The following is a 24,546-nucleotide window of genomic DNA, read 5'->3' as shown; positions in this document are numbered from 1 at the left end:
GTTACAAAAAAAAATTAAAAATTTTGCAGTCCGGACCTGGAATACATATTATTTAAAGAAAATGAGGTTTAAAATATGCATGCTTATTTATAACATCTACCCTCAATTAAGCCTTCGCTAATTTTAGTTGCAAAACCATTTTTATCATGTGTCCTTCACATAATTTAGTTTTAGAAGCCGTAGTCTCGTATATTCAATAGCTTATTTAAATAACCACCAAAGTGTAAAAAAAAAGAAACTTGTCTTTAAAATCACTTTTTTATGCTCTTTCCGAATATCGTATGGGAATTTCAAAAAAATACATACAGAGTGTTGTTTTCTAGACTTGCACAAAAAGTTTACAATTTTTGCAGTCCGGACCTGGATTTTTTTGCTGTCATACATGCATACATGAAGTATCGTGAGTGCATTAATCCTACCAAATATGAACCCATTATTCCATTCCCTACCAAAGTTATGACGTAAAGCAGTTTTGACCAAAAATCATAAATCACCCTGTATCTCAATAAAGAATGGCCAAGAAGTTATTTCTATAGGCGATCCTAGTTACCCTAGTTGTCCTCTATCTCCCATTAAGCCATGTCCCTCTCGTGATGCAACACCCTGTATTTGTTAAGGCAAATGTTTGAATCTATTCATCTCTCCAGAAAAATTTTAAGAAAAATACTTTACTTATAGCTATTTCTTATACTATTAAAACAATTTTTAACCTCCAACTTTGCTATGTTATATTGTTTTATTAACAAAATACATATTACAAAATTGAATGTATCAATATTATGTAGAACATAATTTGTTTTGTTTTTTGTTATTTAAGATGAAAAGTTTACATAAAGATAGCGGGCCTATGTAATGCTTCGATTTTAAGATACAGGGTGTCAAATATTAAAAAAAATCGTTTCTTTACAAAAATCTTAATAATAATCCTTTAGTCGATTTTATTGAAATTTGGCAGTGTTGGATAGGGTGAAAGGGGCTAATTTAGCACTAACTAGATTAAAATTAATAAGTCCAGTTGCGTCCCCGGAGCACGTTAACCAATATTTTTGACTAAAAAAAATGTGCGCCTCTGACTTTTCTAAAACCTTTATATTTTTTTTTGCATTAAACAACTAAAAATACAAGCTTTTTATCTCTTGAATTTTATTCGTGTCTTGCTTCCCTTTTTGAAGAAAAAAACATAAAAGTCATCTTATTTTTTTCCATATCAATAGTCTATTCTAGTCTTAGAAATTGTATAAAAATTAATGCTTGTTAAAAAAAATTTGTATGTTATTAATTAATAAAAAATGTTTTTTCTGTTGTCCATGGACATGCAATAAAGTGATTTTTTTTCTCCAAAAAGGAAGCAAGAGATGAAAAAAATTTAAGAGACAAAAAAGTTGTGCTTTTAGTTGCTTAATGCGAAAAAAATTTTAAAAGTTTTAAAAAAGTCAGTGGCGCACATTTTTTTTGTCAAAAATATTGGTTAAGGTGCCCGCGGGACGCCACTGGATTTAATAATTTTAAGCTAGTTCGGAATAAATTAGTCCCTTTCTACCATAAATAACACTGCCAAATTTCAAAAAAATATATCTGAAGGATTATTAAGATTTTTACGAAAACATAATTTTTTAAAATAGTTTGACACCCTGTATATTGAAAACGAAGCATTACCACACCTATTTTTATACGAACTTTTCGTATTAGAATCACTCAAATAAGCAGCCTTTGAAGTTTGGCCACGTACTTAAATAACATCCTGTGTATCATTTGTAAAAATTTTATAATTTTACCTTTGATGTTTTGTCTGAATATGGAGTAAACCCGAAACCATCGTAATAAAACAAATTGGAAGAAAAATAGTTTAATAAACTAAGTTATTTCATGCACCAATGTCCCGATAAATAAATAATTCCAGGAATAATTATATGGTTAGGAAATTAATATATTTAAGACCATTTTAAAGGTAATTCAAACAGATTTAAAAACTCTTATCAAATGATTGTTGGCAGACAATATTGTTCTATACCAGAAATCTATGTATGTAAACGATATTTAACTCAACAGACAAGATTCCCTGCAGATATTGCATTTGTTTTAGTTGACTCAAAATAGCTTAAAAATGCGAAAGCTAAAAATAGAATATGTTTTTTAAAGAATAAATGTAATAATCAAGTCAAATACGTAGTCTGTTCAGAAAATAACGGTACTTTTTTAATTACGCGCTAATGGAGATATTTAGTGACATGCGATTGGCAGCATTGCATTGTACAAGGGTAGTCCCTACAATCTGACAACTTATTGTGAGTTTATTATTGAAATTACAAAAAAGTTTTCAATACAAAAGTTTTAGATTTTTCTATGAATTTTTATAATATAGTATTATAAAAAACAATTGAATAATGGAAATCGCTAAATTAAAGAAAAAAAATATATGGAACACCCCATATATTAGTGCATACTTAGCTTCGTTAAATTTTTCTCTTTTCAAAAATATAAAATATGTTACTGTTTGATTTAGCACTTTTCGACATATTTCAGTTTAAAACTATTTTTGAAAAAAAGGAGAGAAATTTATGTCTGACGGATCGCAGTGGCTGTGGACGAGGCACGCGGAACAAACAAATGACTGACAGAAATTTATTTATCATCATTAATTTATTTCCTATAACAAACTATTTTAACAAAGAAATACGTTGAAAAATTTTCAGGAGTTCCTCTACCACTATTTTTTTTTAAAATTTTATTTACTTGGAAAATGAAACATTAATCTTTTTTCGTTTATTTAAATAAAAATTCTGCGAGTATCTTACTTCAATAATGATATTAAATCACAAGGTGAACAAGTAGTACAGGTGCTAATGTTTTGCTCTTCAGTTACTCTTGCGTTCATTAAATTGATAAACATATTGAAGTTAAGGAAGAGAAATAATCAAATATTGAAGGTAACAAAACGCCTAAGGTACTTTATATTTAAACATCTTAATTGAAAGTAATTAAACATAATGGTTTGGCTAAGTGTTAATACGGTAAATTTAAAAGGTGCAAGTTCTTGAAGAACATGGAATGTACATATTTATGTGAAATAAAAAGGTTGTTTCATTCTTCAATATAAGTTAAATTATGTTATTTCGAGGTACAATTATCCTTTTTTCCTTTTGAGGGATTTCTTATTTCAATAACTGTTTCTTCTTCTCGTTCATCTTCTTCTTTTACTGTTTTTTATATCTTATATCTTTCAAAAAGCTTTAAGTGATTTGTTGTAAATAGATACAAATCTGATGACTGTCATCTATGACCGAATCACTGAATTCAGTCTTTCCAGCAAGATCTTTTCTAGTACCAGTCTTGATCTATAATTTTCTTTAAATTATTAAGAAACAAATTCATTAGTATTAGAAGATTCATTAATATCAATCAGGGATTGGTTCTACTCATCTTCATTCCAAAATATCTCCCTTATTTGATTCTCACAATGCCAATCCTCCAAACTATATTTTGGAGCCCAATAAAGTATCCCTAAATAAGGCTACTAATAAATTTTTTTATCACAAATTACAGGTAAAGTAACCTACGACGATTATAAAAATTTTTATAACAAACAAGTTATAGGATTGCTGGATAAATACGAATCAGGAAATTATTCCTTTCAAGAAGGGACCACCTTCCAAATATTCAAACCGGATCAATCCGTAGATTCTGGCGAGAAAGGTGAAAGTGTATCAGTGAGTTCTGTGGAAGGTCGACAAGAATGTTTGGGGATAACAACTGAAATATCAGAAACTATAGTGCTCGATTGCCCTGAAACGCAGCCAAACGAACCTGGGTGTTTTTATATATTCAGTCCAAGTGACGAAAGCGGAGATGCAAAGCTTAATGATGAAACACAGGTAAGACAAAATAATATGTATATTAACGTTTTCTTTTATTAATTATAGACCCCCTTCTATTAGAGACCAATTTCTCATTGATAAGTTCAGGATTTTGGTAGAAAGATGAGCTTTACATTTCAACTAATGTTGAATTCAACTTTGACATGTAACTTTACACAAATAAATCACTTCTTTGAAAATGGAAGGTCAAAAGTGACTTCAAAGTCGATATGGTGTACTGTGATATTGGTTAGAAGTCTATGGGAAAGGAATCTAAAACATGAATCTGAAAATTTTGTGTGCAGAATTTTCTCGATACGTTTCTTCATTGCGGACTCTTACCAAAAGCAGCTGTCACTTAGAACTGCCTAGGCTGGTAGATTTGGAACAGACATAGTATACCGCCACATTAAAAAAAAATGTGGGGAAATACGTGGCAGTTGAAAGAATCTGTAACAATCTATGGAATTTTTTCCTGTGGCAAATTATTAGGCAGTTTTTGTAATATAAAGTTCATGTACCTAGTGTTAAATTTTTTCGATTTATTATTTTAAATTGAACACCTTCAAAGTAAAGCAAAAAAAAACTTGCAGATACCACAAAAAAAGTTTTTGTGGTACCTGCAATTTTCTTTGATTTTCTTAAAAATTCTTAACAAATTAACTCTTAATGTTGTTGAATGCATTTTAACTAAAAATATTTATCTGGGGATTTTTACTACATCTTTGCATCATACAGATAGATTGTTTGAAAAATTTCATTTCATGTTATCTGATTATTTTGTTAAATTACTACTATTCTATAAAAAAATAACCGAAGAAAAGATGGAAAATTGGAAGTTTACGAAAAGACTAAGAAAACCTTTAGTCAAAATATCCAGAAGTTCTCATAAACTATGCTATATGCTATTAGGAGAAATAAGGACAATAAGAACAGAAATAGAAAAGTTTCAACAGATTTGAAAAGGAATAAAGTAATTAAGGATACACATGAAAGAACAGGAAGAACAGAAAGAAAAACTGATTACACTTTAACCAAAATAGTGTAATTTTTCTAAATAAACAAAAAGTCAAAAGTGACGTTTATTTTTCACGGCAAGTCCATTTTGTCAATTATGATATTATTATATTTTGCAATATAATGTAAAATTGGATCAGAGAAAATTATTAGTGATTCAAAAATTAATCGAAAAATGATGCATACGTCGAGGTTTTGCAAATGATAGACAATGTATTTAGAAAAAATCAAAGTCTAAAAATAATAACAAATAAAAGCAAATTGTTCAAATTTTGAAGAAGCAGAAGGGTTACTTATTTAGCAATGATGTTTGCTTGCTGGTATGAGGGCTATTTTTTTTATTACTTGATCTAAATTGAAGACTTACATTATTAAGCGTCCTCAAGATACTTTTCATTGAAAATGATTCATTAACATTGATTTCGAAGTTTTAACCCTCAAACGTCACACTAGTACGAATTCGCACCACCGCTTTTTTAACAGCCGGCATTTTTGAGATAGCAGCTGCCGAAGGTTATCCCACCACGATAATTCTTTCTATAGCCCAAATAGTCGAGCCGTACCACAGCTGGCCTCAATCTATTATTGTCTACCAAACTAGATAAAGTCGGATAAATCCGATCGGTGCGAATTCGTACTAGTGTGACCTTACTGTGGGCAAAAGTTTGGCTGAGTTTATGTCATATAATCTAGAAGTGAACTGAAATACAAATTTCCGATTTTTTTACCTCATCTTATTTGTCGATTAGAACATTTTAACATACTATATATTTTTTGATTTGAGCCCCTCCTGGGAAAATATTCAAATCTCAAAATGACCGAGAAAATTTGCTTTTATTTTTTTCACGAAAACAGTTAAAGTTAGGAATTTGAATTTTGGTACACGTTAACAACTAGTTGAATGGTATTTTGATAGTCTGTATCTGTAGTTTACTGGTTTATGTCTTTGAATGAAAGAAATTAGTACCCCTTGGTTATTTCTCTCACAACTTTTTCCTACGTTAGCCAGTTGCAATAAGAAAAATAGTTTTTAATACTACCTTTCATTTAGAAACTTTTTTTACTCTTCCCATTTTCTCGTATACTTAATGGTTTATGAGCAAAAAAATAAATTATTTTTCCTTGCCAATTAGGTTTTTTTTTGCAATTTTTTTTTTATCAATAGAAAAAGCTAAGCAAATATGAATAAAATTTAATAAAAAAAATTAAAGCAAATTTTTTCGGCCATTTTGAGATTTGAATATTTTCTCAGGAGGGCTCAAATCGAAAAAATGTATTGGAAGTCCAGACTCAACTTGGATTCCTTCTTTGTAAAAATATGCAAAATTAAGAAAATTTATTTTACAGATAGAAAAAGCATGTGTGGAAGTCCTGAATGAGAGGTGTGTAGGAATCGTAACTCCAAAGGATTGGACACTGCCGTTGCATTGCATCGAGTCTGCAGCGGTTGGGAATTCCTGAGTTTCAAGGCCTTCATTACATTATATTATTCATAGAATTATCATACATATTAATGTACTTAAAAAAAGGTATTAATTTTAAAATATTTTTATATGAGTGTTTTATTACGAGAGTGAATATAAAATAGTTAAGTAAATACCTCCAATTTTTATTTTATAAATACACCATCCCTGCAGACAGTTGTATAAATAAGAAAAAAATTGTATATAAAATAAAATATTTCGTAAAATATTGGATATCATAATGCTTTTTATTTATTTATATTGGGGAGTTGTAACCAATGTAACTACAATGTTTGAATTTGTTTCGATATTTAAAAACATCCAACAACTCTCCATTTAAGAAAAGATAAAAGGACTCGTATTCCAAACAAACTACATCTTCAGATCTCAGCAATATATATTAAGAAAAGACTGCTATTATTTTTTTTAGTATTATATTCCTTTGTTGGGACCTTATCTTTGTTTAGACAACAAAGCATGGTCGTTTTTTTCGAATAAAGGATTGTGAAATAGATATACCTTTTAAATGTTGTAGCAGGTTAAATTTATTTATTCACTTACATTACAACATCCAATAATTTACACTAATTACAGAATGAAGTGAAACAGTGAAAAAATATTCAATAATAGCAAATAAAAGACCAATTTATGAATACTGCTTTAATACAGGTAATAGATGTATTGAATAAATCAAACTGGTTGCTTGTTGACCCAACACGTTGCTGCAATATTGAAATAAAACTAAGCATTTGTTCCAGGAATAGGTAAATGGAGCAGTCTTCTTTGAACAAATTCTGACTTATTTTGATAGCGTAGACTCCAAACTAGTGACACATTTCCTAGAAAATACAGAACATCTTCCCGATCCATTTGTGATATTTTAAAATAAAACTTTATCTTTAGAAATAAGTCTATTGAAAAAATCAGTCTGAGTTTCTCGATTATCAACAAATAATTATCTTCTCCATTACCCCGAGTTTCTTTTATCTTCTGGTAAAGAGATGCTACTAAATACCAAATGCTGACTATTCCCAAATACTTGAAGCAAATTACTGATATGGATCCCTGCTTCAAAAAATATATTTTATCTGGTCCCATAATAGTAAATAGACTATAGGAGGTAAGTGGATTTTACTGTAGAAATGGAGGTTGCTATGGACAACAGGAGGTAACTTACCTCCCTAGGAAAAAAAGTGATTTCGAGTTATAATTGCACCATTATTCCCCTCGTGTTTACTAATTGTCACATTTTTCTCAAAATGGTTTGACCGCTCCATTTCAGTTACCGGAGGCTCAATATTATCTGACTGATCTATTAAAACAGCATGATGCGACGTACTACTAGAACCAGGAGTTGAAGTGTCATTGTAAAGAATCCTGTTGGCTTTTCATTTTTGTTACTTAAATTGTCAGTAACATAACTTTCTGCAATTGTAGCTGATTTCCACTCGCCATGTCTCTTGATTGCTAATACATCAACTCCTATATTATCCAGTAACGTTGCCGATGTTCTTCGGAATGAACGGCCTGTATATGTTTCAGGATGTTCTAGTTTCAAAAACTGTGCAATCTTATTAGGAATCATAGAAAGAGTATTTTTGCCGACTGGTTGGTTGTAACATGTACCTGCTTTATAGCGCATAAAAAAGCGTGAAATTTCAGTTTTAATTTCCAATCTAATCTTGATATATTTCTTGACAATTTCTAGCTGAGAAACAGAACCCAGACGAGAAGTAATTGTAAACGTACCTGACATACTATTTTTAGAATCTGGAATTGTAACTAACGAGCGTTCAAATAAAAACGTGGTCAAGTTGGTTCTGAAAATTTGGACGTAGGGCGTAGCGTATAGCAAATGAACTTAAACGTCATCTGTCAAAGCGCTATATCGCCGCTATCAATTTGAATATTTTCGTTTTAAAAAGCATTTAAAATGGTGTTTCCTCAAGAAAAAAAAGTGTTTATCATAGAGTCCTACTTTAGAAATGGACGCAAGATTGATGGAGTATGGAAGTATTCTATTGAGGAATGTTTCATAGAATTTCAAAATCAATTTCCCGTCGTTGTTGAGTACAAAATTTTTCAAAGTGCAGTTCAGCGTTGTGTTAATGTTTTTCGTGAAACGGGCAGTGTAACAAGAAAAGAAGGAAGCGGCCGACCTAAAAAGCGGACTGAAGAATTAACAGAAAATGTCCAACAAATAATGGAAAATGCGCCAAGAACTTCTGTACGTGTTTTATCACAAATGGTGGGAGTATCAGTCGGTACCTGCCACACAGTGTTAAAAAAAGATTTGCGTTTGTTCTCCTATCGTTTAATTTGTCAGCAAGAACTTCATGAAGTTGATTTTCCGCGACGGGCTGTATTTTGTGAATGGTTTTTAAACAACTACGGTGAACTTCATAATATCACCTTTTTTTCTGATGAAACCTGGTTTCATTTAAGTGGTTACGTAAACTCACAGAATATGAAAATGTGGAAAAACCAGATAACTTTTTTATCGAGGGCCCTCTACACGCTCAAAAAATTGGAGTTTGGTGTGCTCTCAATCGAAGGAGGATGTATGGACCTATTTTTTTTAATGGTACTCTTACTGCGCAAAGGTATAGAGAAGAAATTATCGCTCCTTTTGTTAACCAGCTGGAAGAAAACGAAATTACAAACTTTTACTTTCAACAAGATGGCGCAAGGGCACATACGGCAGGCGAGACGATGAATATGTTGAGGAAAGTTTTCCAAAATCGACTAATAAGTCTCAATGCTGAACATGAATTTCCACCGAGATCATGTGATATTACGCCGTGTGATTTCTTTTTGTGGCCTTACCTTAAAAACACTATTTTTGAACTGCCTATTCCTGATTTAAACCATCTGCAGGCTCGACTTATAGACAAGGTTCGTGAAATTAACAATACCCCGAGCATCTTTGAAAATGTCCTTAATTCTTTGAGGAACAGGTGTGAAAAGTGCTTGGAACATGGAGGGGGACACTTTCCGCAGCTCATTTAATTGTTTGTTATTGTTATCACGATTATTCTTTAAAATAAAGTTATATAGTCATTAACGTTATTGAAACTGACAGCTGCTATACAGCTCGTTGAGAACTGAGGTTAAGTTGGTCCCTACGTCCAATGTGTCAGAGCCAACTTCGACCACGTTTTTATTTGAACGCTCGTTACAATAATATCATAGAAATTTTTGAAATTGACATTGCCCAAAGTAAGTTTGCATAACTCATCAGGCATGCAACGGCATGCTCCTAAGACCGACATTATCTTCATTAACAAATATGTATTATCGGGTGCCTTAACAAGAAAATTGTTGACTTGTTCTCTTGTGAAAACGTTTGGACTTTTTAGGTGTATAGCCGTCTTTCTTACGTTTCAAAAATGCTCTCAGCTTGGGGTATTTTGAGAAATCCACGTTCTCCTCTATGAAAATAGTTGACTTGATCATTGGGTATTCACTCCAGAAACTCGCTGGTGACTTGACTTGACATTCATTTGGAAATAATAATTCAAAACCAGCAAAATTGCAACTTTTAAGTAGTTTTGTTTAAAAACACCTTAGAAACGACAAAATCCAAACAACCAAAGCGACTTTGCAAGATTTCGAACAATGTCAAAATGAATTGATTAAGATATGTCAAAAAATAAAACCTAATCTTTATTTCATGAACCATAAAGAACTGTGGGAGCAGATAAAATGTTATACACCAAGCAGCAGTCAACTATAATTTACCAGTCTCTGACTCTATTTCCAGCCCTCATATAATTCCATATTTACCCTATAGGCGTAGCGAAAGCACACATAGGCATAGTTGCTGCGTATGATACGTACAGTTTCCTGTGTTTGTTCCTAATCTGCTTAGTTGTTATCATGTATGTAGTTGCTGGATATTCCAGATTAGGAGGTTGTATTAAAATATTCTTCAATAACTGATGTGACAACCCATAGCGTTTTACGGATCGTTTCTCTCTGATAACATCGATATAAACCATCTGAGAAAATAAATATGGTTATGTAGTACGCGATACCTTTTTGTTTTGAGCTGCATTCGTCTGAAACTTAAACAACTGGTTTTTAATCGATAGAGATTAACAGAAATAAAAAATTGATTTACTGAAAAATCATGTGAACGATTTGACTTTTTCTTTAAGCACCTTGTGAAAGTTATTATGTAGTTTACTGTGCAATTGTAGTTAGTTAATATTTTGCCTGAATAAGTAAATACAGAAACTATTTTCATGCTCACCGGGACCAAATTATGTATTTATAGTTTTAATATATTTGAAAATTCCAAAACTCTTTTTTAAATAATAATTAAGTGACATTTTCGAGATAATTTCAAAAACTTTCAATTAATTATTCATACCTAATGAAATGCATTCGTATATAGGTACTTTATTTATTCATCGGTTGACGCCTTTGGAAATCACTCATCGCTGTTTCATTGAAGTTGTTAGCTAATAGGGAAAATTTTTTATACCATTTGTTCATAGGCGTTAATTTAGTATTTCAAAACGAATTCTTGTATTATTTTATTTTTTAATACTGTAGCCAAAAACCTTTTTAAAATTAATTTTTAAGTCAAGACGATAATATTACTGTATTCTTATTCAGCGTGTTTCAGGTATTACTGGCAAGGAGTGATTGTACCGTTAAAATAAATGAGATTTACCCAAATATATTTATATCCAAAAGTTCCCCGTTTCCTTTATTTACCTGGAAACCCTTCGTGATAAAACAACAACAATTCTATGGTGTAATGGAATATCTTTAATCTAATTATTCAGTATGTTTAAGTATTCCCATTATCACCAGTGGTGTAGAAACCCTGTGACACTCTTCTTTTATTTACAATAAAAATAGTACGCCACTGTCTTAATCATGAAACCTTAGTTATAAAAAGTATTCCAAGTTTTGATTATTTTGAACAAATAACACAGGCCGACAAAATTTGGCCGACACTCTAACCCAGAAACCAGAATGTACCTTTCCGAAGGATTTTGGTGAGCTGAATTCGAATCCGAGGCCCAAATTTCTCAATTAGCTCTGGTTTTCGAGATATCCTAACCTAAAAGTGCCAAAATCAGTATTTCTTTTTACATATTTGAGGTTATGTTACAAGAATTGGTAATTTTTTTTTCTAAAACCATTAATGGCATCTTAAAGTACTATACTCACTCTTTAAAACGCACTTGAATTTATCCCGATATGATTTTTCGTTTTTGAGAAATCGCATGTTGAAATTTAGTAGTTTGACTTATTTCTTGATTTTTTAATATACTGCCACAACAGCAAAACAAATCTAAATTCATCGGCATCCGGAAGAGTTCTTACATGTTTTTAGGGTCGCTGATCATAAATCTGAACTCCAAAATACTCTATCACGTCAAATTTTGCAATAAAGTTAAAAAAATATCTCAAAATTCGATATATGGCCGATATTTTACGCATTATATCGATCTGGAAATACATTTACACGCAAAAGAGGCTAATACGTTCAATCCAGAACTCACAAACTCTAAGCTGAAAAACTTTAAGCCCATAAACACTTAACCCATAAACTCCAAACTCATAAACTCTAAAAATCGAGAAATAACTAGTTTTCAACATGCGATTTCTCAAAGACGAATAGTGATATCGGGATAAATCCAAGTGCGTTTAAAAGAGTAAATACAGTACCTTAAGACCCCATTAATGGTTTAAGCAAAAAAGTTTACCTTTCCATGTAACATAACCTCAAATATGTCAAAAATAGCGATTTTTGCACTTTTAGGTTAAGATATCTCGAAAACCAGAGCCAATTGAGAAATTTGGACCTCGGATTCGAATTCACGGTACCAAAATAATTTGGGAAAGTATATTCGTATTGTTGGGTTAAAATTTTGTCGGCTAACGTAATTATTCTTTGAAATTTTCCTTAAAATGCATCGTATTGAAGTACCTATTTATTCATTTAAAATATCTGGATGTGGGTTATGAAATGCACTACTTTTAGTCCATTTTTCAGTGATGCGCATTTGAAAAGCGTGATATATTTTTAAAATTTGATAAATAAATTTGACGCATTTGATATAACGCACATCCCCTTCAAAATGGTGTCAACTCATTTAAAATTTTTTGATTATTTAAAAAATAAACAACTTAACTTGCGTTCTTTCTCCCTGCAAAATAATATTTTTGTAAACTGGAAAATTATTAGAAAGATGGTGCTAACTACATAATATTTTTGTGTAGCCATAATAAATTAATAATTTTCCTTTGCAACTCCTGTAAAATTGAAATATTTTGAGATACGACAGTTTCAAACGTGATGTGCGATGTCGTAAATCTAGTGCTGATACTAAATTGTATTTAATAAAATCAGTATTATGAATACAGTGAGCCATAATTTATCTATAACTATAATTTATGGATAAATTTGTTTGTTAGTTAAATAATTCCATGTAAATAAATAGAAAAGTTGTACTTTAAAATGTATTCGTACAAACAAATTCGCATATTATAGACGCTAACAGTTATTCTTTTTTATCACATTTTTAAAAGTGAATCAGTTACTAATTAATATGTAAAAATCATCGAGTTTATTTAAATATTATTTGACATTTTGACGGTTTTTATCGTTGACATCCCATTAAATATTTAATTAATTGCAAAAAAATGTACAAATGAAATAACAGAAACAAAGAGAAATTAATCCATAGAGTAAAAATGTATCTAAATATAAACAAAATATTTAGCATCACTTACATAGCTATCAACATTATCCATAAAGTGTGGAAATAATTTGTGTTGCTTGCTAATATTTTTCTATTTCTCAATATTACGTCAATACTGTTTTTTGTTTGTTGTTTGTTAAATTTTAAATCGTTTTTTTGCGATTATTCTGAAAATATGTAGGTTAGAAACTTGAAAATTTGTGAAACTATATTTCTTTAGGCGGCGAATAAGATGCGCGTTGTAGTTTCAGCATTGCTCATAGAGGGCGCCACTTACAACCAATTTTACCGAAACTTTAGTTAATAACTTTTTACCCTGTATGTTTAACATGAATCTTGATTCAAAACCTGAAAGAGCAATTATTTTCCCATTCATTATGTATTCTTGTTTCATTTCGGTATCTCGATCCGTTTTCGAGAAAAATCGATTTAACGAACACTGTTTTGATAATACGAGAAATTAAAAGCGAAACAAACCGTGTTTCTTTGTGTTATTACAACAATTAACAATAAAACAAATGAAATTCGTAATAATGATTTAAAGTCAGTATTCGAAGAATCCACCGTTGACATTTACACAACTTTGCACAACGTTTTCTGAGAGATCTTCAAGTTTGAAACAACATATTGGGATTGCGTTTGACTTCGTTGGCAGCGATTTGTATTCTTTGCCACAACTCTTCACACGAACCAATAGATTCTATCAAATAGAAAAGTGAAGAGGATCGAAGTCCGGACTTCTGGGTGACCAAGTAAAAATGCTTCCACTGCTTGAAGAAGTTCCACTTTATTTAAGGAGAGACATGTGGTTCATGCACGACGGAGCTCCGCCGCATTCTTCTTGGCCAGTGCGTGCATATTTTGATGCAGTTTTTCCAAATCGCTGGATTGGCCATCTAAGCATTTTTGCTTGGCCATCCAGAAGTCCGGACTTCAATCCTCTTGATTTTTCTTTTTGGTCTCAAATGAAAGATATAGTTTACAAAGAATCTATTTGCTCGTGTGAAGAGTTGTGGCAAAGAATACAAATCGCTGCCAACGAAGTCAGATGCAATGCCAATATGTTGTTTCAAACTCGAAGATCTCTCAGAAAACGTGTAAAATGTATCAGTGTCAACGGTGGATTCTTCGAACAATTACTTTAAGTCATAATTGCGTATTTTATTTGTTTTATTGTTAATTGTCGTAATAACACGAAGAAATACTTGGTTTGTTTCGCTTTCAATTTCTTATATTATCAAAACATAGTGTTCGTTAAATCGACTTTTCTCGAAAACGGATCGAGATACCGAAATGAAACAAGAGGACATAATTAATGGAAAAATAATTGCTCTTTCAGGTTTTGAATCAAGTTTCATGTTAAACACACAGGGTAAAAAGTTATTAACTAAATTTTCGGTAAAATTGGTTGTAAGTGGCGTCCTCTATGAGCAATATGAAATTACAACACGCATCTTATTCGTCGCCTAAAAAAATATAGTTTCACAAATTTTCAAGTTCCTAACCTACATATTTTCAGAATAATCGCAAAAAAACGATTTAAAATTTTAACTTTCAACACCCTGTATTTCCGAAACTATCAACTTTCGAATAAGGCATGTTTGTGCCAATGGTCACCATTTCACGTGTAGTATCTTCAGCTTTCGTCTTTCCCATTGTTAATGAATCACCCTGTATAATATTAATAAGAATTAAGTCTCTTGAGTAGTGTGATTTTCTATCGTTTATGTTTTAACAGGCCAAGGTTCACCCGAACGTAACAAAACTTCGCTACAACTCTTTTTGGACGCATTTGCAAAAGGAGAATATAAATTCGAAATTGGACAGTCCTTGGCAGTATACGACTCTGAAGAATCAAAAGAAAAAAGTTACAAGGTACACACTATAGATGGGTATGACAACTGCTTGGGACTCACTACTGACGCTTTTGAAACCATTGTATTGGAATGCCCAGGAAAGAAGCTAGAGAAACCCGAATGCTTCAGTATCTTTACACCGAAAACTAAGCCTCAAAATAAAACTATAATACCTGCTAGAGAGGTTTGTTTATACATAAATTAGTATAATTTGTAAATAGAATCTCGTACCTGTACAGTGTGTTCCCGAATGGAGTAGCGCAATCTTGTAAAGTCCTTTAATGTTAATTTAGCTATTAGTCCAGGCGGTATCTGTCTTACAAAGGGTGTACTTGGGTAAAACGCATATGATCGGAGATTTTTGCTTTAACAGCTTCTAAATAACATCAGAAATGATAATTTTTCTATGCAAATAAAAAAAACGTGGGCTTAATTGTTATTACAAAAAAGTATAAAAAAATAACAAAAAAAATCATTTTTTTCTTGGATTTCTCGTCGACAACTTAACAGCTATTCATTTTAGACAAAAATGGAAAAGGAAAAAAAGTTTTGTAATTAAATTTTGAACAAGATAGAGTTAGTTGCAATTCGAAAAAATAATTATTGTTGTTGCAAAAATCGGAAAAATCATTTAAAAAATTGCAAAAAATGCTAGTTTATTTGTCAATTTTTTTCAGACACTTGAATAATACCTAGGATCTTCATACTTTTCCCAATTAAACTTCTTAGTGCATAGAATCATCACACCAAATTTCATCCAATTCGGTTCGATAGTTTTTACATAATAATTGTATTATTTTTTTTTTTTTTTTAAATTAAAAAATTTTCAAAATCAAATTTCTAAAAATCTAAAGCCTTTGAATACTTGAAAATTTCACCACAAAAAGAAGAGCTCTCAAGCTTTAAAATGCTTTTTGAAAAATTCAAATCGGACGATTAGGAGAGCCGTGGTGATTGTTTAAACATTTTCGCAATTTTCACGCTTATAAACAATTGCAATAATTTAATGTTCTTTTCAAATTTTTGGTAATACTAGTAAGTTTGTTTAAATATTATAAAATTGTTTAAACAATAATTATTTAAATAAACAACTGAAAATTGGTATTAATTTTTAGTTGTACGATAAATTTCTAAAAGTCTTTCAAAAATTATTACTCACATAAATTGTGAATAATTATAATTTTAATTTTTTCGTTTACTTTTAAAATATTTATCTAAAATTTATTTTTTATTTATAAAAAAAAGTATAAGAATCTTTTGGATACTTAATTAATACCAACAACATGGTGCAACATGCAAAAATTTTGGTCGTGAAAATTAACATAGTAAATAAATAAACATAATAAATTAATCATTTTTTAAAGTAACTGTTTATCGGCATGTCAAAAGTCTAATAGTTAATAATAAAATGTAGTTGAAAATATGATAATTGAATTTTTTAGTTGCGAGACATCGATTTAAAAAAAAATCATCGAAATTGGTCCATTAGACGCTGAGATAAGTGAAATTTTTCCGAGTGTCGCAATTTTGAACTCGAGAATTCAGATCGGAGTAGCTGTGTGCTTGCTCCCCCCACCACTGATACTTCATTGATTTCATGCGGTCTTGAATATCTTTCAGTGACATTTTAAATGGGACGCCCGTGATTGAAAATTTTGAAAATTTATATCTGGAAATTACTCGGAATAACAAACCTATTGGTTCAAAAAACAGCCCTTATAGTTTTGCTGTAAATATGGGTTATCTTTAACGGGCTATAACTCCGAAAATAATGGCCGGATCATCAGGTTTTTTTAAATACTCGCCTTTCCCAGTACTTTCAAACCATATTTTAAAATTAAAAAAAAAATTGAAAATACATTAAATTATTGCAATTGTTTATAAGCGTGAAAATTGCGAAAATGTTTAAACAATCACCACGGCTCTCCTAGTCGTCTGATTTTAATTTTTCAAAAAGCATTTTAAAGCTTGAGAGCTCTTCTTTTTGTGGTGAAATTTTCAAGTATTCAAAGGCTTTAAATTTTTAGAAATTTGATTTTGAAAATTCTTTAATTTAAAAAAAATAAAAAAAATAAACAATTATTATGTAAAAACTATCGAACCGAATTGGATGAAATTTGGTGTGATGATTCTATGCACTAAGAAGTTTAATTGGAAAAAATATGAAGATCCTAGGTATTATTCAAGTGTCTGAACAAAAAATTGCAAATAAACTAGCATTTTTGCAATTTTTTATATGATTTTTCAAATTTTTGCAACAACAATAATTATTTTTTCGAATTGCAACTAACTCTATCCTGATCAAAATTTAATTATAAAACTTTTTTTCCTCTTCCATTTTTGTCTAAAACGAATAGTTGCTAAGTTGTCGACGAGAAATCCAAGAAAAAAATGAACTTTTTTGCTATTTTTTTATACTTTTTTGCAATAACAATTAAGCCCACGTTTTTTTTTTATTTGCATAGAAATATTATCATTTCTGATGTTATTTAGAAGCCGTTAAAGCAAAAATCTCCGATCATATGCGTTTTACCCAACCCGAAACAAGTACCGCCTGGACTATATGGGCAGTAATCAAATATGTAATAAAACATACAGGGAGTCCAAAATATTTCAAAATTTGAAAGAAGCCCACACAAAACATATGGAAATTGAACACCGATCAATTTATATGAAACTTCGTATTTTGATAGTCCTCATCATGCTGATCAAAATTTTTAATGGGCACGAAGCCTTACAACCCTTTCCAACCCCCAAAGATCAGGGTAATGAACTTGACAGATTACGGGTCAATTGGGTTACCGTGATATTTCACTACTGTAGTTGAACCTAGCCATATCTGGGCTTAAGACTATCAATGGGCACCGAGTCCTGCAACCCCCACCAACCCCCCCCCCCAATGTCAAGTAGATGCACTTAATATAAAACTACCGAAATATTTTACTACTGCAGTCGAACCTACAGGCACCCAAACTGTAACTAGGCTTAAGACTACTATCTCCAAAACACTTAGCCCCCCATCCTTCTCCCTCTCCACCAACTACCAAAGCCTGTCATATGACTTTTCCCTGCTTACTGGTTGTGTAACTGTTTAATCGTGAATTCCATTTCACAACCACCTAAGCGATCTATACTTTCCGACGCCGACCCCCGACAATTGAACCACCCACCCCCAACCCAAATCCTACGATTGGGGTCGGACCAACCCCAGTTCTTATCGAAGCCTGACATGATTTTTGCCTGTTTATGGCTTATGAAACCATTCAATCTTGAATTCCATCCTGCATCCATCTTATTGTTTAATACCCTTTAACCCACAAAAAGTACCAAAACCTACCATAAGATTTTTTGCTGTTTGAGGGATGTGAAACCCTTGCTATACGTTCGACTGCAGTAGTAAAATATTTCGGTAGTTTTATTGACCGATAATCCGTCAAGTGCATCCCCCTGACCTTTGAGGGTAGTTTTGGGGGGTTGGTGGGGGTCGTAGGGCTCGGTGCCCATTGATAGTCTTAAGCCTAGTTATGGTATAGGTATCTTTAGGTTCGACTACAGTAGTAAAATATTACGGTAAGCCAATTGACTTGTAATCTGTCAAGTTTATTACCCTGATCTTTGGGGGTGGTTTTGGGGGGTTGAAAAGGGTTATAGTGATTCATGTTCATTGAGACTTTTGATTAGCATGACGAGGACTATCAAAATACGAGGTTTCATAAAAATTGACGGGTGTTCAATACTCGGGGTTCTTTATACAGGGTGTCCCTGAAATGGATGGACAACGCTTGACCACAGGTTCCTTGGATGAAAATAAGACTATTTAGCCTAACTTACCTATATACAAAAGTGCACGCCTACTGAGATATAGCTTTCTAGATATAGAATAGATAACCTATTTCAAATAATTTGAAAACTATTTTTCTTAGAAACTTCAAATTTGGTACACTTATCTTTTTATATAACGGCAAGGTAAATATAGAATTTGGAGAGAATACATATACAAGATGTTCTATTTCTAGTGCCTGTGCGCCGCTGGCTATCCCGTAACTTTTTTGTGTGTATGCCAATGACGACAGAATTTATATTTTTAAAAATAAGCACTATTTTAGAAGATTTTTTTTGCTCTTACAAAATTTCGATATCGTTTATGGATTTCGAGTAAAATTCGCATTTTTTATACATTAAATATAGGCAAACATTCCGATTTATAAAAAATAATTTATAACTGTAGCCTCAAAGCAGGGAATAATAATGAAAAAACGTCACATTAAAAAAAAATAACCACATTTTTGTATTAGTATCAATAAAATAAAAATCAACACTAATATTTTATATAAACAATATCAACTAATAATGTAAAAAAGTCAACATTAACATTTTAAATAAACTGATATTTGTAATCACATTAAAATAATATTACAGTAAATGCTCAAAGTTACTTTCTTGTTCTTAAACGCAAACATTAGTTCTTCGAAAATTAGAAATTATCCAATAATTGTGCATTACCTCTCATAACAATTCGTTTTCTGTATTTACTGAAAAGTTATTTTAAACTGTGGTCCTCAACGCTCCCCAAATGAAATAATTACATGGGTTTAGGTCCGGGGATCGAGGTGGCCATTTTAAAGGGGCATTATTTCCTCTACCTATCCACCTATTAGATCTTTAATAACCTGTAATACCTACCTGTACCCTGTAATATCTGTAACCTGTAATAACTGTTCTTTCAATACTCTATTAAAGGAACTTTTTGAAAGCCAACCTCTGCCGCTAAACGCTTTTTATTTACTTCGAATTTCTTCGACCCTTTCCAAAATTTGTTCCTCCAGCTGAATAATTCCGGCCGTACATTATCCACGATATAATGTTACAGGTAAAAAACGTCCTGTTTCCCGAAGGCGTCTCTCCGCATTAGCAAATGTTTTGTGATTTGGAGTTCTTCGATTAGGAAATCTTTCAACATATGTTCGAACAGTAGCACAACAATTTCCTTCACAATAACCCAAAACTACTAACATACCAGTTTGTTAAGCAAAAGTATAAATTGCAATAAAAAACAAAGTAAGCTAAAATTAAATCACAGCTAGCTTGACACAGAACCTTTTAATTATTGTTATGAATTTGTTTCTCTGTTATATGGCACCTCGTACTAGAACGTTCTATTTATCTTAAACTGATTTTATATTATTAAATGCGTAAAAAATGCCAATTTTACTCGAAATCCATAAACGATATCAAAATTTTGTAAGAGGCAAAAAATCTTCTAAAATAGTGCTTATTTTTAAAAATATAAATTCTGTCGTCATTGGCATACATACAAAAAAGTTACGGGATAGCCAGTGGCGCACAGACACTAGAAAGAGATCATTCTGTATATGTATTCTCACCAAATTCCATATTTACATTGCCCTTATATAAAAAAATATGTGTACCAAATTTGAAGTTTCTAAGGAAAACAGTTTTCAAATTATTTGAAAAAAACTAGGTTATCTGTTCTATATTTAGAATGCTATATCTCAGTAGGCGTGCACTTTTGTATATAGGTAAGTTAGGCTAAATAATCCTATTTTCATCCAAGGAACCTGTGGTCAAGCGTTGTATATCCTTTTCAGAGACACCCTGTATATTATAAAAATATGAGATCTACTAACTAATATCTATGTTTTCTGACCTTTTCCTGAGTGATATCTTTCGATTGTCTTGTACAAACTCCATAACTACAACAGTAGCAGCTCGTTATCATTGTATACTTTTTTTATCTTTTTAATATTAATATTTTTTACATCACCAGTGGTATCGAATTTTATAATTCCCTTTCGAACTACTCTACGAGTTACAGATCCATTTAGATACTTTTCACATAAAATTTGTATTGCATATCGATATGAAACATTACCGATTCCATAACATTCCACAGGATAAATTCGTTGCTTTAGGGTTAGCATTATTAATAAAAATTATTCGGTGTACAGTTAATAAAAACAAATATGTTGACTTTGACATTGATAAGGAAATATCCATGGTAATTACATTTTTCTTATTTTCAAAATGTGATTATTATTCTTTTCTGACTAAATCCCGTATTTAAGCATTTCTTGACTTCTCGAAGAACTTTGTTATATACATTTTTTTTTAACGAAAACAAACATTAAAGGCACCTTGCTTAGGGAAAATTTCACATTTTGTATGTTCTTTACATATTTGATTACTGCCCATGGTTTCCCAAGATAAGTAAATTTTTTTATAAAGAATAACTTTTTCTCGAAAAATCTACAATAAAAAAGTTTACAAAAGTACGAAGGGTTACTCCAAGCAGTACAAAAATTTAGTTTGCTGTAAGCTTAGTCTGAGCCTAAAAATTTTAAACCGACTGACGACTTGCTTGTTTTGAAATTTACCTTCATCCACTACATAAGCAGTTTCTTCCGCCAAATCTGTCTATATACACTTTATTTCGTTATTGATAATGGATATATCAAAACAGTTTTTGAAAACATACTGTATACCGTGATTAAAAAAAAAACGTACCATAAATTCTAAGGTAAGATATAGGATAAAAAAATAGCCAATATCTCCAAAGAACATCAACAGATTGTATTGAAAGTCATTTTAGATTTTATACCCCCTTCTCTACGATTTTCGGAATATTTTTTCTGAAACGCTCTTTATCTATTACTTAATAATAAGTTTGATTCTTTTGAATTTGTTTTAGAGCAATTAAAGGTTTTCATTCTTCTTCAACAAGAAACTAACGAAACATATTTAAAAACAAAGCTGATTGTATTACATCCTGTAAAAGTCAAGTTATTGTGTAGTACATTGTACATATTATTTTCATTTAAACTGTGGGCGCAAAAAATCAAATCGTTGTCGAAGGTTTGGAATAGTATATTTTTTAAATTGTTTAATTGACATGCTGCGAACAGAAAATATAGAGGATAATAATTCTTATAAAGAAAACTGTACAGTATGACATTATCTTTAAAATGTACCTACTGACACATAGAGTAATAGCATTGTGTTTTAGCTACCTAAAAATATGTTATTATACTTAAATACTGAGGTAAGTAAATTATATGACTTTGTTTAATTTGTGTAGATTTGTGTTGATATTCATTTAACGTTATAGAAGAGATAAACAGCACTAACATTTACGCCAAGCGTTAGGATTATAGCTTACTATTAAATACGAGCTATTTTACTTTTACTATGTTTTGTTTTCAGTTCAATACTGTCAAAAAAAATGTCCATTTCCTTCGAATGGTTCAAAGATTTCCCCTCAAAATACACTTTGATGCTGGAACTAGGTCAAAATCTTCATCGAAGGTCTCCAATGAGTGAATAACCTCGGTAAGAATTCTTCTCAATCAAATAAATGAAGGATGTTTTTGTTAGTAGCTGAATTAGTTTAAATTAGAAACCCATTTGTATTAATTCATTCTTCATAAGATCAATTAATTCAAGCTTCATACGGTTTTCGAGAGCATGAAAATAAATTTGTTGTCTAGTTTTGACATTGTTAAAAAACGTGTGTAAAATTAAGTACATTTTGTCATTTAAATAAGTAAGGTAGGTATTTNTTATCAAGTATTTTAATTTTTCTGTTACCTTATTACATTGTAATTGTAAAATTAGTTATTCATAAAGTAATTAATATGATTTTACAAATTTTAAGTACTTTTCTGGCGGTAGTAATTTTAAATGCTACAATATATATATATATATATATCCCGCGCATAATATTGCGGCCATACATGGAGCAAATTACATACATTATTGCGTCAACGACGATACGACGGCCGTATACCGGCCGCAATAATTCGATCATTGATTTTACCATGAAAACGATTTAATTTGCTATGTTATTCATATTTACTAGCTAGATGTCGTTTTAATTTATTCAAATATATAGGTTTCTTTAAAATCGGTTAAACGGTTTACAAGAAATATACCAAAAACCACGGCCGCAATAAGGTCGGATTAGTTCAGCACTTTAGCTGTAGAGGCGCTGACATCATATACATTTTAATATATATATTCATATATAAGTCTGTTATTTTACATTTCATGAATATTATTGCGGCCGAAAATTTGGCAACATCGAAAAGCAAATTTTGTGCGTTAAATTAGATTTAGTGCTGCAGTAGCTGCAGTATCACTCTAATCGTTGGTAGTAGGAGACGTATGTGTACCATGGATTCTAATACACGAAGTTATAAAATGATACAAAGAAGTCTAAGTAAGTATATTATTAACAGTAATGTTTTTAAATCAATTAATTTCATGACACTTGAGAAAACAGTTTATAAACAAAATATATAATTATTGAATTCAGTTATATTTATATGATCTACTTTCTCCCACTAAATTTTCCTTTGACCTTGAGCTTTGAATATTCAGGAGAGTTTTGAGTTTAAATTTTATTTCATACTCCAAATTAAATCTTGGAATAGTATCTGACAAATAAATTAATGCTATGAATTATTAGAAATTGCTTACTGAAAATTACTATTAAATATTTGTTAAAATAATTATTGACATATTGTTACAATGTTTGTTTTATTTTTTTTAGAATCATTCAAACAAATCTCTACAAATAAAAGAAAGGTACGTATTAAATACCGATAATATTTGTACCGGGTGAATAATTTATACAGGATTTTCTTCTATGTTTTGTACATGGTTTTCGTAAACTATAAGGCTTAAATGGGGAGGTATTTGCAATTTTATGAAACGAATTCTATGGGCTCTTTTGTTAAGTAAAAAAAATCATGGCTTGCCAGATATTTTCAAAAATGATTAATTATCTCATTTTTCAATTCACATAGCTTCGTTATTAATAGAGCTACAAATAAGTGTGACAATAATAGTTGTACACAAATAACTTCCCAGCCAGATGACAATTAGTTTTTTAACGTAATCCATACTGTTTGATTGAAGACAAGATACTTTTTTTTAAATAGGATGTATAGTAAATTATGGCATTAAAATAATTATTTTTTATGCTAGATTTTTGCATTCGGGACTGAAAGCTTTCAAAAAATCATTCGAGAATGAAAAAGAATTTCGCAATCGCGTATCAAACAACATTGTTTTGAAAACTGTATCTCATAGTTCAAAAATTACTAAAAATATGAAGAGAAAATTTTCACATTTACAATGAATTTATTTGACATGTATATCATCTACAATTTACTGCATAAATTTTAATATCAAATATTCTTAGTAACGAAGCAATGTAACAAACAAGTTTTAGTAAATAATCTCTATCAACTGTAATTTCATTAATTTTTGTAAGTTGATGTAAAAGACTTTTACGTTCTGAAGACAAAAAACTGTTGTTTTGACACTTAACAAATATCATGTAAAAGTCAACTTTTAATGATAAATACCTATCTTTTTTTTAAACATTCCAATCACATACCTAAGTGATGATTACTTACTTAATTTAGTATTTCACAGATAGTTGTGAACTTTTAACAATCACAAATAATATCAATTATACACAAATTGTGCTAGATCTTTTAAAAGGATGCATTTTGTGCATTGATAATAATGGTGGTGATAATTCGAATATTTCAAAGCTTCATATTGACATCATACATTTATTGTATTAACATATACTAGTAGCATT

At 30.8% G+C, this 24,546-nt stretch overlaps 1 protein-coding gene across 6 annotated transcripts in view; it reads left to right on the top strand.

Annotated features, from left to right (window-relative positions):
* LOC108905683 overlaps positions 1–24,546 on the top strand; it is a 56,311-nt gene that overhangs the window by 1,457 nt on the left and 30,308 nt on the right. For 3 of the 6 annotated variants that reach the window (XM_018708659.2, XM_018708660.1, XM_018708666.1), the window contains exon 2: positions 14,798–15,099. In XM_018708659.2, coding sequence (XP_018564175.1) covers positions 14,798–15,099 — 302 coding nt within the window. Of the gene's footprint in view, positions 1–3,543; positions 3,873–6,218; positions 6,470–14,797; positions 15,100–24,546 lie in introns of those variants that run through there. The other 3 variants (XM_018708664.1, XM_018708663.1, XM_018708662.1) reach the window with 3 other exon arrangements.

The sequence above is a fragment of the Anoplophora glabripennis genome, unplaced genomic scaffold (genome assembly GCF_000390285.2).
Source record: "Anoplophora glabripennis isolate ALB-LARVAE unplaced genomic scaffold, Agla_2.0 scaffold211, whole genome shotgun sequence".
Lineage (NCBI taxonomy): Eukaryota > Metazoa > Arthropoda > Insecta > Coleoptera > Cerambycidae > Anoplophora > Anoplophora glabripennis.
The sequence above is the reverse complement of the archived record's forward strand: the minus strand, read 5'-3'. Positions and strand labels throughout refer to the sequence as shown.